At 41.5% G+C, this 13,960-nt stretch overlaps 1 protein-coding gene across 1 annotated transcript in view; it reads left to right on the top strand.

The window, feature by feature from the left end:
• Positions 1 to 11,142, top strand: part of GUCY2F (guanylate cyclase 2F, retinal) — a 44,051-nt gene extending 32,909 nt beyond the window's left edge. The window contains exons 16-18 of the mRNA XM_026074750.1: positions 498 to 592; positions 2,977 to 3,062; positions 11,058 to 11,142. Of these exons, the coding sequence (XP_025930535.1) occupies positions 498 to 592; positions 2,977 to 3,062; positions 11,058 to 11,142 (266 nt within the window). The remainder of the gene's footprint in view (positions 1 to 497; positions 593 to 2,976; positions 3,063 to 11,057) is intronic.
• Positions 11,143 to 13,960: the final 2,818 nt, after the last annotated feature.

The following is a 13,960-nucleotide window of genomic DNA, read 5'->3' on the forward strand; positions in this document are numbered from 1 at the left end:
CATCTCTCTCCTGTTTGTCTCAACACCTGGTTTTCAGATGACTGTTCATGGGAAGCAGGTCTGGACCAAGACATTTGGGTGCCTGGAGCAGGACTTTCGTTGGATGCTTCTCCTTTCTTTCTCACTCTCTAGTTAAGCTGTGGCAATAGATATTAAAAATGACATCCTTGATTCCAGCCAGCAATGTTGTTCAAACACTCTTCACTGTCTTTATTAAGAGCCGGACTTCCCATTCTCAGCACGTTACTCTATTTGGCATCCTTCTGCAGAAAATCCCCAGTGCAAATCTTCTCTCACCTTGTGCTTTTTACAGCTTTATCTGGGAGGATCCAATCAATCAATCAGCACTATACTCTTCATAGAGGAGCACCACACAGCTACAACAGCTACGCTCCTGCATGCCTTGGAGCAGTTTTCTCCTTGCCAGTATGAAGCAGTGGGGAATTTGCTGCGTGTGTACAGTATAATAATCCAGCTGTTTTGCTTTCCACTCTCAGCTTACAGAATTCATGTCAGCCAAAATACAGTGGATACACTTCGGGCTCTAAATGAAGGCTATGAAATCACACCTAGGGGAAAAACAGAATTGAAGGTAAGAAGGCCAGGGCTGTGGGAAATGTTTCATAGGGAGCTTTCTTGCGTAAGGAATTTTAATATTAAGCTCTTGTTTGGCCTTCATTCACCACTCTTCCTTCCAATCCTTCCCAAACTGTCCCCATCCATTATTTGAATACATGAGGTAATTCTTGAAACACCATGGAAAAATCCATGGGATCAAACAGCCAGCTGTATGTGCTGGATCTAACAATTTATTCCTGGGTTAGAAGCAGAAAAAGGTCTTGAAAAGGTTGATAAGGAAAGGAAGGCATTCAGCAATGCCACCTTGATTTGAAACCCTCTGTTGTGAGTAGATTCCTGATGGAGTGGGTAAGTGAAAAGAAAAATGTCTTTTCCTGAGTGAATTTTTCTTTCCTGGTCTTTGTTTCTGAAGTTTTTCTGGGAGAGTTTATTTGAACCTTGGATCACAGATATGAGCACAGCTCTTTAATCAACTTTGGAGCTCCATCCAAGAAGTTTTCAGGCCCTTGAAATCTGATTTCTCATGAAATGCCACCACTGCTTTGGCATTTAACTCTGCTCACTGCTGGGAAATCCTGTCAGAAGGAAGTCCCCTGGGATGGATTCTCAGCTAAGATAAATTAATAGCATCCACTGACGCTGGGGAAGATGCACCAATTCATCCCAGCTGAAATTTATACTTCTGCCAATTACTGCCCTGCAGACAGAGCTCTGCGTGACATCGAAGTCTGCCTATTTAGTAAAGCCCAGTTCTGTCACCATTTCTTTCAGTTTCAGACCGTCCTTGAGTTACATGCAAACAACAGGGAGTCACTGATTGCAATAGGATTGCTCACATGAGTCAGGCCTTGCTCAGGGAGGGTAAAGTGTCAGAATCAAGTCGTTAGTAGAATTTACCAGTCTCTCAGTGATTGTCAGAGAAATGTAAAATATTGGCAGAAAGAAAGAGGAATGCTGAGTGTATGAGGCAACTGTATTTATTATTCAGAAAGGGCTTGTTTTAACTCTTAAGACTGATAAATAACAACAGAAAGAGGAGATATACTTTAGAATAATGCATGGTTCCAAACCATGACTTTTTTTGAGGTATTGTATAATGACAGGGGATTCACAAAGTTATAAAGGACTTGGTTGAAAAGAGAAATACAGAGGCTAGGATTCATCTGATACAAAGTCGGTGTCTACAATGTATGCATTTCCACCTGACTGAGTTGTCTATAGTCCCTGTTTAGTCAGTGAGAGCTGTAGGTACAGTTATAGCATCTTACTAAGGTGGGCATTCAAAACAGGTTGGAGGAATACAGCTAAAAGCTGACTGCTACCTTCTTTCCCTTGACTGCAAAGGGTACCTGGATGATTTGCTCAGATGAAGATATCCATACTATAGATGTTTAAATTTGGTTATACTAATTCTACTCAACATTCGCGTAACAGACAAAGCAGAGTGCACTGCCTCCTTCATAAGCCTCCCACTGTATGAATTGAGGACTTTTAATAACACAAGAGGATCTCTTAGCATTCAACATTTACCTATTTTTTTTCCAGCCAGAAATATGACTGATATTTAGGACTCTATTTAGTCTACCTCTGGCAGAGGCTGCTACTTTTCACAATGTCCAAAGGCAGGGCAACACTAAATAATTCAAAGCACTGTTTCTCCCCTTGCACTGTCAATAGATAGAAGTAGGAGATTTGCTTCCCATAAACACCTATAGTAGGTGGTCTGAATATGGCCCCACATCTCTCAGCAGTCTGTCATCAAAAGTGGAATCATCTCACCTACTTTATATGTCTGCAGTGGAGATCTCTGCATCTGAGGGAGTCATTCCAAGTTTAGTCAATGGAAAGAAACCTTTAAAAAGTCAGTGAAGATAAATGCGCACTTTAGGTAATATTAGCCTTACTTATTTTCACTGTCCAGCTTATGTGAAGATGAATCACACCCCAGAAGTGTCTGTTTTCCTCCATTGGCCCCAAAAGGAGTCAAGGGTGATTGAATTCGATATGGATGTCTACATTTCATCAGATGCATCTCACCTTAAAAAGCTAAATTTATCAGTGTAAAAGAGGTGAAGCGGTTATTGTGATACTTAGTCTAGCAGTTGTAAAACCTCTCAATTAATGATGATGCCAAATAAGATGATTAGAGAACCTATAGTTTCTCATTTCTCCCTTCAGGTCAATGAGGGTCATTTGGCAGTATGACCAATGCCTCCTCTTTTAGGACAGCGAAACTCAAATCATCCCTGAAACATTGTAAAGGAGACACCAAAATTTCCAGCTTTGCTCTTTCTTGGAATGTATACTAAGACCTCAGAAACCCAGTGGTGAAGTTACATATCTAGCAGAGGGTGGTCAACAAGCTGCTTTTTATCTGAACTTTCTTTTTAATTTTAGGGTAAAGGAGTAGAAGACACATATTGGCTAGTTGGGAAAAAAGGCTTTCTAAAGCCCTTACCTAAACCTCCTGACATGAAGCCAGGGTAAGTGTGTCTTCATCACTGGTTCAATATATTCATTAAAAGGTCACTGTTGGATTTCACAGTTTGAATTGCTGTCTTTCCATGGTATCTGTTTGCAAATCCACATCATTTTTCTTAGGTGATGTATGTTTCTTCAGACATAGTACTGGGACTCGGAAGTGGCAAAACTGTTTCATCTTTTCTCCTTAAATGCAGTTCCCAAGAAACTTACTGTTTCCTCCCCATAGTCCCTTGGAGATGGAACACTATGGAGTTCCCTCCTGAATCTCTTTCCTACTGTGTGTGCATGTGGGAGACACACAGATAGTGACACTTTTAGGCCTGTAGTGTCATCATCATATGGACGACACTCAGATTTTTCTCTCCTTCCCTCAAGCTCCTCCAGGGAACACCAGCCTCATTCACTGTATTAACCTGAATTTTCTCTGTAGTGTTGCTATCTGAACAGAACGAGAAGGAGATTCTGTGTTTTACACGTGGCACAGCTATATAATTAAAGACTTAATGATGTTGTCTGCACACAAGTGGAGATGAGCAAAGGTTGCACACACAAAATTCATTAAGCCATTTTGTAGCTTTGCAATGGATGGCTTTGCAAACTGAATATTCCTTGACGTAGTCTTTCAGCTGTCGTATGCTGTACGCCTGCAAAGGATGCTGGGGCCAGGACATAAAACACAGGAGTGGGATTTGTTTGACAACTCTGTTGTCATGACCCCTATTAAAGCTAGTGAACCTTGATTCCGTTTATAGTCAAGAAACAGAAATACCCTCTCGTAGGATGTGATTAGACTGGCCTACTTAGACTTCTACATAAAGAGATGAATCTCTCTTAAAATATTCCTGTTTCATTGACTATAATGAGAACCTACAGTGACTAGCTCAGAGATAGATGTCTGACAGCAAACAGGGTCTGTGTTTACTTTGCCTCTGACTTTCTGAGTAATCTTGTTCTAACTTTTGCCTCATTTCCTCTTAGTAAAAAGAGGGTATTTACTGCCTTTTGTGGATAATGGTTAACTATACAGGAGTTTCATATATTCAGGAGCCCCCAGAGATTTTGTGTAACAGTATTTTGGGCAGTAATTTTCAAGGTATTTAAGTGTCAATCAGGGTGAAAGACAGAAGGCGTCTGGAAGGTAATTGTGAAAAACACATCACATTTCTTAGGCTTGGAGGCATTTATTGGTAATTTTGATGGAAAAGAGCTTTTATTGAGTAATGTGTGTTGATACCAATGATGTATTTGTTATGGGAAAAAAGAAACTTTGAGGAGCTTTGCCAGATTAGCAAGGTGAATTGGCTTGCCATGAACTCACGGAAGCACCAGTTCTGCTACCTTGAAAGTAGGCCCATTTCACCCAGGTTTAACCATTTAAAAGCTGCATCTTGGGCCTCTATTGACTGTTGATGTTTCTTCTACAGTCCTCTAAGAGTTGGGGAGATCTGGCCCCCGGTAATGTTTGCCCTTCATTAATCAGATTTATAGGTCAGAGCTGTTTCTAAACATGGACTGCAAATGATAGAAAATACATCAGGCTTGGAGGTTAAATAGGAGAGGGCCTACCTTGTGCTGGCTTCCTATTGCCCCACATGCCCAGGATCAGGGGTTGCTGAGTGTCCTTGTGTAGCTTCAGAAGAGTCTACCAGTAATGTTGCAGAGAGGGAGGCGATCTTCTGTTCTTGCCCCAAGGCCCTGGCCTTGCTGGTTCTTTTGCAGTATTTCTGTCCCCACAGATCCTCACACAACAGTTGAATGAATGAGAAAATAGTCACTGAAAAAATCAAACAGCTTTACGAAACCAAATCTGTCCTAGTGAAGGGCTCAAAATGAAAGTGGGACCCTGTAGAAATTAAAAGGGGAAAACAAGTAACTGCATCTTCAAGCAAAGCAAATATTTGGAGAACTCGCTTGTGCACAGACCTGCACTATTATCGGACTGATGTCAGACAAGGTGTCCTGTTTTTTCAGACTTTTCTTGCTGGGTCAGTTTTATGCCAGTTTATGAGAGGCTGAAAATTGTTCCTCTGTTATGACCATTTTTTGCTCAATATTGTGGTCTCAGCCCACTGCCCGATATACTCCTGTGGGAATTTCCACATCTGTAGGCTTTTGAGCTGAGGAAGGAGGTTCTGAATGAACTCCTATTCATCTTTTCATCCTGTTCTGAAGCAACTCATCTTTTCTTTTCCTTAGGTCTTTACTTTACATGAATTCTGGTGAGATCTGTTCCCTCACATCTAGGGGGATCAGTGGGTAGCAGCAGATTTTCTCCTCCGGTTCGTAAGGTTGTGGGACACATTCCTCATCACCTCATTCCTCATGCCTCACTGCAGCTAGCAGTCCTCCTCTGAGAGGTATGCTGGAGATTTTCAGCCCATAGCTTGGCTTTGTATCCAAACTCTTGACTTAGACTACCACAGGGAATTACTCTCATTAAGTATTAAACAGCAAGGAAAGGGGATTTGATTTAATGAAGAAAGTTTCAACTCCCAGGACAGGACATTCCCTTTACTTAAATGAGACCACTTAAGGTCTGTTTTTAACATAATTTGCTCAGCCCCCTGAGGGGCATTTTGCTTGAACATTTCTCATTTACTCTGAGGAAATGTGAGAGCTTATTGCTCACAAAATGCTGGATGCACACAAGGCTGGATGTTGATATTTCCTGTGCTGCACGCTCTGAGGGACTTCTTTCACTTGTCACCATGAAATTTCCCTCCATAACGGTCTAAGCATCATGTAAGAGAACACAACTGAGCTATTTGGCTTCGCATTTTCCCATCTGACAGCCAGATTGCCAGGAAAGATAAAATGGCATTTGTTTAGGTATCAGTGGAAGAGTCCATGTCTTACTTCGCAAGTAGAGTGGCCTGAGCATCTACAGATGAGCAGTTGTGGTGGTCCTGCTGAGAGGTGGTACTTGGCAAGAAAAGGAAATACAATTGTGTTTGGTCTCATGTCCACGCTATGGAAAGAGAAACCTGTGGGTCATGGACTTAAGGTTCAGACGCTGGGGACAGAAGTGGTATGTGAAGACAGGGCTCAAAGTAACCCTAAGAAGAACAATTTCATATTCATAAAGATCTCTGGATCTGTGTCCAGGCTGTATCTGACACCATGAGTTATCTTCTGGAACTCATATGGACATGGACAAATCGACCGACTGACTCTAGTCTCACTCACAGTTGCTTAATGACACTTATTGCCTATGACAAATCATAGCCCTTGAGATGTGGGGTGTTTCAGGCCTTGACTGCAATTGTTTGTGGTAATGGTAGCAGATAAAACCAAAAAAAGTGTTAACTTCCTATTATTTTCGATGATGTAGACTTCATCAGCCAAACTGAGCTAGCTGTAAGGACAGTCCTTGGCAGGAGTAGATTTCTTGGCATGTGAAGGCAATTGTCCAGCTCTGGTAGGCATTCATGAGCGAAAATGTGACCATGTAGCTCATGAAGCTGTTCATAGATGTCTAGGGATATTCATTACTGTACTTCAAGCCATCATTACGCTTGCAGTAGTCTTGGCGTTCCAGATGGGCCCTGAGAATGATCCTTGACCTTTACATAGGTGAATCTATATGCAGGTTAGAAGATAAATTTCAAGCAAACTTAAAAATGTAGGAGAATATTTAATTAAGTACATGATTAATATTAATGGCTCAGTAAAAAACTGTGAAAACAATCCCTTCTGGTAATGCTGAAATTGCTGAGGGAATACATCCGTTTGTCTAGAAATGAATCTCAAGCCACAGCTACATGACTAACAAAAGAACAACTACTGCACCTACGTAATTTAAATTTAATTGATATTCATCAACTTCTCTGTTTAATCTCAATTACAGACTTCTTGGACACATTAATTGGAATATTCTCATTGATTTTCATTGTCTGCAATAGGCTTTCATAAATTTGAAGCTGTGTAAGGAGGATCAGAAAAATGCACATTACTCTTAAAACCCAGATGCTGTGGGTGATGTGGCTCACACAGGATACAAAACACTTTAATTAAGAAGAAAGGTAGTTCAATTAAGATACCTAAAATGCTTCTTACCACCTCTGCCTTCTTCTAACCATGCATAAAATCAAATGAAAAGGCTATTCTGAAAAACCTTATGTCCAGCTGCTAGACCTGTATATCTGTTTTCAAAGCTAAAAAGCTTAGAAGAAATCAAGTTAGAATCCCTTTCACATGTTATTTTTTTGAGTTAGGGTGGAGGTTCAGGAGTAATCTCAGAATACTTGAAAAGTGCAACGTTAATGTCCTGACTGCAGTGCTGGCTAGCATTCCGGAGAGTTTTCATTTCTGAAGGTTAACCTCTCTCCTTCCAGGTCTGGTCAAATCTCAGACACCACACTTGTTTTGCATGGGAGCTTTAGGCCACCTCTGCATCACAGAAAACAGAGCAGGGAGTTCAATAGGCTCCTTAGTCCTTTCCTTGCTCCAAGGCAAGATACTACACCTTCCCTGACAGATGTCTGTCTCATAATAGAAATTATTTCTCCTTCTTACTTGTAGCTTGTTAGGATTTGTATTGCTTCATCTCAGGATCCTGTGGATTGAGGCTCCATCTATACCCACAGAAGACAAAGAAAAAGGCTTTTCCCCAGTAGCCTTTACTCTACCACAAGAAACAATGGCAAATTGGGATGGGCATTGAGAAGATATGGACATAAGGAAAGAACATAAGGAAAAACTTTTTTATTGTAAGGGTGATGGAGCACTGAAACAGGTTGCGCAGAGCATTTGTGTAGTCTCCATCCTTGGAGATATTTAAAAGCTGTCTGGATAAGGTCTTGGGCAACCTGCTCTACGTGACCCTGCTTAAGCAGAGGGTTTGGATCAGATGATCTCTAAAGGTCCCTTCCAAACTCAGCCATTCTGTGATTCTGTGAAAATAAAAAAGATGGTGATATTGCAAAGAACAGCCTGCTGGGCAGCTGAGTGGCAGCCTACCTGTAGTCTAGATTGCTTTGGAGGTTTCATAGTCAGATAGCTTTGAAGGAAGACTCTGAGGTTTCTTTGAGGATATACCAGGGGACTAATTTGGGGGCTGTAGAGCAGTTGTTGAGAAAGCACAAAGTTATTAGTTTATAAATGCAGGATACTGGAACTGGCATCATGCAATGCTCTGGGACAGGCATCCATTTGTCAGCACTGGTGGGGAACTCCTCTTGTTCAAAACAGCAGAAAAGATATGAGGTTATACAAACTGAGCACATACAAGCCTAACCTGGGCTGAATTACAGATGCTTTTGGCAAAGCACTGATAAATTATCTAGTACCAGGAAATAGTCAATAGCCAATGAAATTCAAAAAAAGACAAGCGCCTGGTTCATGTTCATTTCACATTTCAGAGGCATGAGTGACCTAATAGGTTTTCTAGCTTTCTAATATCTGTGATCTAGGTTCTGAAATCCCTTGCTTTGACACTACTGAACACAGTGCTTTCAAGCAGCAGGAACCCTCTGTCCCAGAAGGTAGTTAGTTGTATCTAGTATCTTTACCTTTCTAACACTATTTTAAATAAGCTATATAAAGTCGACTGGAAGAAAACAAAAAGAAGAATAAAATTCAGCAAAGAAAGATACAGACCAAAGGTCCTCTCAAAGGGCTTTTAACCATGAGCCCACTGCCCAGGAAAAGAATATAAGAAAGTTTTGGATGGTTATCATCAAGGCCAGGTCTCTGCTCTTGTAGGAAACCATGCAGTAGGTGTTTAGTCCAGAAAAGCCCAGAGAATACCCAGTCTACCACCACCAGAAATGATAAGTACAGAATAAAGTGAGAAATCACTAAAAATGGGGATTCAGCCAGGAATAGGAAGATGTTTTTCTATCCCTTCCTCCCATACATGAGGGCCAACCTTGGAGAAAGTACCAAGATTCTTGTTTTAAAATGAAATGGGCAAACAGCAGTGAAGGATGCTCAAAGAAGCCATCTCCTAGTAGCAGATGAGAAGCATCCTGTTGCAAGCCAGGAAAAGACACCTACTAGGACAACATGGTTTCTTAGTCTACCCACTACAAAACTGTGTGATTACTATGTCTGTGTTGTGGCACACTGGCAGGATGGGAGAGGATCTGCGAAGGATCTCTACTGTTGCTGTTGCCATACCTGCCTAGAGCATAAGTGAAAAGTTTTCTACTCAGGCCCCCTTTTGAAATTTTTCAGTCGATACATTTTTTAATCAGAAAGAAAGAGCTTGTACAGCAAACACTGAAAAACTTTTGCTGTCCTTGCATGGCTGGAATTATACAATATCATCACAACATTTCACAAATAAACTTTATATAACACGTAAGAAGAGTTATTTGGAGAAATCAAAGCATATTCTGGCTCATAGTCTTGATCACTCAGTGTCAAGACAGACAGTTTTTGTTTTGCAATCAATGCTTTCTTTTCAAATGATTTCTGAACCCCTAACATGACAGCACAATAAAGGAAAAAATGTTTTCTGGTCCTGGCTACAGCATAATGAGAATGAGAAAGAAGAATTTTATCTGAAATCTGATTGTTTGGGGGGAAAAAAGGATAAGAAAGCCAGTGACTCATCTCCCTTTGAACAGGGCTCTTTGACTTGAAATGCAGTTGTTACAGTTGATATGTTTAAACAGGATCTTTCTGAGGAAGCTGAGGCTTCTAGAAGACTGGCTAGAATATTAGATTAGAAAATTATTGCCTATATGAAGAAACCTTAAATGAAGTGTTCAGAAAGGAAACAAAGTCAGCTAGTGACAGTCTGGAATACCTGATTCAATGCATAGCCCTTTCTGGGTGGTTCTGAAATTATGTTTTGGGTCTTGATGTGTTTGTGGATTGTATTCTATCTTGCAGGTATGGCCTCAGGCATGGTTAAAAAGTGCCAGATATGCCCAGTAGCTTCTCCTGGGTCACCCAGACAGGCTGTGTGGTTGGGAGGTGAAGTGGGAGGTAAAGGTCACTTTGAAAGAGTACAATGAAATGTGGGGCAAAATACAATAAAACATCTAAGAAGCAAGTAGTCACAGAGACAATCCTGACTGGGTTGAAGAGGAAGCTTTGGGATGAGCAGTCAGTGAAAGGGCCCCAGGGCAGGATGGAGCAGGACTGCAGAGCTGAGATGTGATGGGCTGCCCAGGAGACCTGTGCCTTGGAATACAGCACACATTTCTCCAGCACTAGGTTTGTGTGAGGGGGAAAAGAGACACAGAGAGGAGGACAGAGAGGACGAATGCATGTAGATGACCGAGGTCTCCAGGCAATTCAAGCTGCAGTAGTTCTCACCTAGGGGTATGGAGGGACCGAATCGTAAAGATGCACTGTCTATGGGCCTGAGCCTTCCCTCCCATAACTGTGTTTTCTTAGGAACCAGAGGCTGTGCTGACTGCTGCAAGTTCAAGCCAGGGGCTTGTGTTTTCACTGCTCAGAAGAAAAATGATTGTGCTATCATTGTAATACACCTTCACTCCGCATTCAGGAAAAGAAAGGCAAATTCCTTGAACTCCACTGTGTAGCCCCTGCAGGATAGGCAATGAGTGAGGGGCTGGACTAACCAAAGGCTAGATCTTCATGGCACTTTTGCTCTGCTCTTTGTTTTGATGAATTATGAGGAGGATCAGAGGATCAGGATTCAGCCATCTAACACTTATCTAGTTTGAGTTCCTCAGGGAAGAAAGTCATTCATCTCATCCTGGGATAAGCATCTAAGATGTGTCAAGAGCCCTCTGGAAGTGCCTGGCTTTGTAGACTACAAAAGATGTCTGTCTCAGAGCAGGCACCTAACTTTGAGACAATTAAAATTAAATTAGCTAACCTCATCCTTTGCAATAAGTGGAGATGAAGTGGTATAAGATAGGAGTAAATAAAATCTGAACCAGGCCCAATATTTGTTTTCCTTTTTAGCACCAGAGGTCACTTACATGTCATTTGGTCTCCATGACAGTCTATTCTTTACTGTAGATGATACTGAACTGGTTTTCTCTCTCTAATGGCCTACATGTTCACTACAGGTGTAGAGCTCATGGGTTACCTGCAGAAGAAATTGCAGAGTTCAAAAGGAGGAAAGCTGAAAAACTCCTTGACAAAAAGGCCTAGATCTGAGGTAGTAGCTGTAGGACAGTCCCAAGGTAGCTCTGCTGTTTAGTGTCTGCTTGTGTGTTATTTGTCTGCACTTTGATGGTTTTAGTGTCACACTTTTTTTTTTTTTCCTAAAAATATATACAATTTTTTTTTAAGTGTCTCATTCAAAAGCTACTGAGAATAGCAGCAGAGCTGTCTAGAGATAGTAGTAGCCTTGTTGGGAGATTTCCCTGCAGACAAATTTATGACCTATGGCCAGGCTCATTCTTGGTATTACTGTGTTTACCTGCAATGTATTACTGATTCACTGGATGTCGATGTGTACCGCGCCAGAAGGAGTCGAGTCCATGGTAAACACAGAGATATATCTGGAATTCAAGCCTGGAAGAATCCAAGTTGCCTATTGTTGCTGGTCTTTAATGCCTATTTCCTGCCTAGCCATAATTCCGTATCTCATGACATGAAACAGGATGCAGCTCTGTTATTCATCAATATGGTACCTACTGATATGAAAATACATGTGGATTTAGGATGATCTAGTTGGAAGTCAAAAGTTATGTGGAGTATAATAGCATGAATTGGACAGAGAAAGTGGAGGCTGTTGGCCCGTTTTGACAGCTCAGCAGAGAGTGAAGCAGCGTCTTTCGGTGCCTCCCTTCAGAGGACACTTTTGTGTCTGAAGCAGCACTAGACACCTGTGTTTAAACACTCAAATGGCTCCTCCAGGTTCAATCCCCTGAGGTGCCTGATCAGATGAGTGTTACTAGAGCAAGGCTAGTGTTTCCGCATGCACACCCACGCATGCACGTGGAGGACCTGACGCCTCATGAGAATGCTGTAAGGTTGCTTTTCTTTCCAATATCTCTGAAGGCAGCTATAATGCTTTTACTCAGTGCCTATGATTTAAATTTCATTTAATTTACACTTTCCCAGAAAAGGGAAGATCTGGAAGAAAGTCCTAAGTGCCTGGATACACCTCTAAGATGCAGAATATCAAGCTGACAGATTTCTCTAAAGCCTGAGGTTCCATCCAATTTTCTCACAAGGATAAAACCCAGTGGAGCACTTTTGGCTGTAATACTTTTTCCCAGCCACGACTTTTAAAGATGCAGGAGGTGTTATTAGGCTGTTTTCTCTCCCGTAAGAGATTTTTAAAGTTTTGTCTGAGGCTTTCCCTATTCTAAGAGCTGGGCAAAAGTTTCTCATGAAGAAAGATTTAAATACGGGGCTTAATGTGCAGAGCCCTGCATAAGCGCTACCATATGTGAACACTCGCTGTTAAATAGAAACTCCAAGTCACAGAAGACCACTGGGCTGATCTCCATCTTATGAGCACAAGCTACTCTTCGAAGGCCAGAGGCAAAAAAGAGCTCTCACTTGGGTTAGCTCTGGCTGACACAAACTGCACATCTACTAATACAAAAGCATTTAGCACATGTATCACCCACAGACATGAACTTCTGCACTGGAGTAAAGCTGGTTAGCAATTCACTATAGAGAACTTTAGCTATAGAGAAAGTCTTCATTAGCTTACTTGGCTCAATTCATGGGAAACAGCAGAAAAATCAACAAGGCATTTACACCTAGAGTTTTTCAACAGTCCTAATTCAATTCTTTTTGTAGGTATAAGGCTTTCAACGTAGACAGCTGTGCCCTTAACAGCCATTTATTCCCATATGCTTACTCCATGGCTTAGTGATGTGAAATAAGTCACATTCCTAGGAAGGACGTCCTAAGTGACCGAGTCCTGGCCCCTGTTACTATTATTGTATGTTATTGTATGATCCCTTTCAGAAATTGATCACATGCCATCTCAAAACAACAAAGGTTTCTAGTTGGGCCAGGTGAGAAGATAGACCCAAGAGGAGAAGGTTCTGATCAACATCACCCCCCCAGAGATAGTGAACAAGCTGGACATCATAACCAACGATCCCACTCCATCCAGGATGAAGTCCAAGGCCAGGCATCTATGAAACATCCTTGGTTTGTGCATTCTTGTGGGCTTTTCTGCTAATTTTAGTTCTGTACCATGGAAATATCTGCACCTGAGCTATCTTAGACATTTAGCTTAGAATGAAAGGAATCATGCCATCAGTATGTTTTTTTTTTCCCCCTGATAACAATAGAGGCATACTAGACAAGTAGCTCAGACACAGTGATCTATAATGGATTGACCCAGTTCTACAGTCCCATAAGTCTGGCATCCTTTGACTCTTTTCTTTTTCTTGAAAGTTTGCCTCTCCCTCTATTCTGATCTCTCTTCCCATGAACTCCACTCAGTATGAGAAGATTCCTCATGATTCTTTCATCTTCAGGTAATACAGTAAATACCTAAATCACTGCATCTTGCTGGCCCGACCATATGTTAGTAGGATGTGGCTGACCAACAGTTAAGGTCTGATACTTAAGTCTGAAAGCTCATTCAATAAAGGGTTTTTGCTAAAGATTCACTCTGTCCTCAAAGGTGAAACCCACCCCTAGAGAGAAAGCTGATGCCATTACAATTTACCCTTTCTCGTTCAGTCCCTCCACACTGGAGTAGTCAGGGATAATCTGAGATGATTTTGCCTGCATGATCTCTCCAAAGAATAAAACCAGAATTGCAGAACCCAAGCATTCACTTCTATTGATTGTTTTTTCCATCACACTCTTCCCCCTTTCTCCTACTCTGCATCACCTATCTCTTTTTTCTTTGTATGCAGGGACATGTCCCAGCATCACACTGGGAGGCGTAGCTTCTTTGCCCAATAGAAACGTAGTGGTTGCAAAAGGGTTGTGATCATATTTGACAAGTGGCTTCGGCTGTTTATGATAATGTTCAATGAATGGTTGG

This window comes from Apteryx rowi, unplaced genomic scaffold (genome assembly GCF_003343035.1).
Source record: "Apteryx rowi isolate R43461 unplaced genomic scaffold, aptRow1 scaffold_399, whole genome shotgun sequence".
Lineage (NCBI taxonomy): Eukaryota > Metazoa > Chordata > Aves > Apterygiformes > Apterygidae > Apteryx > Apteryx rowi.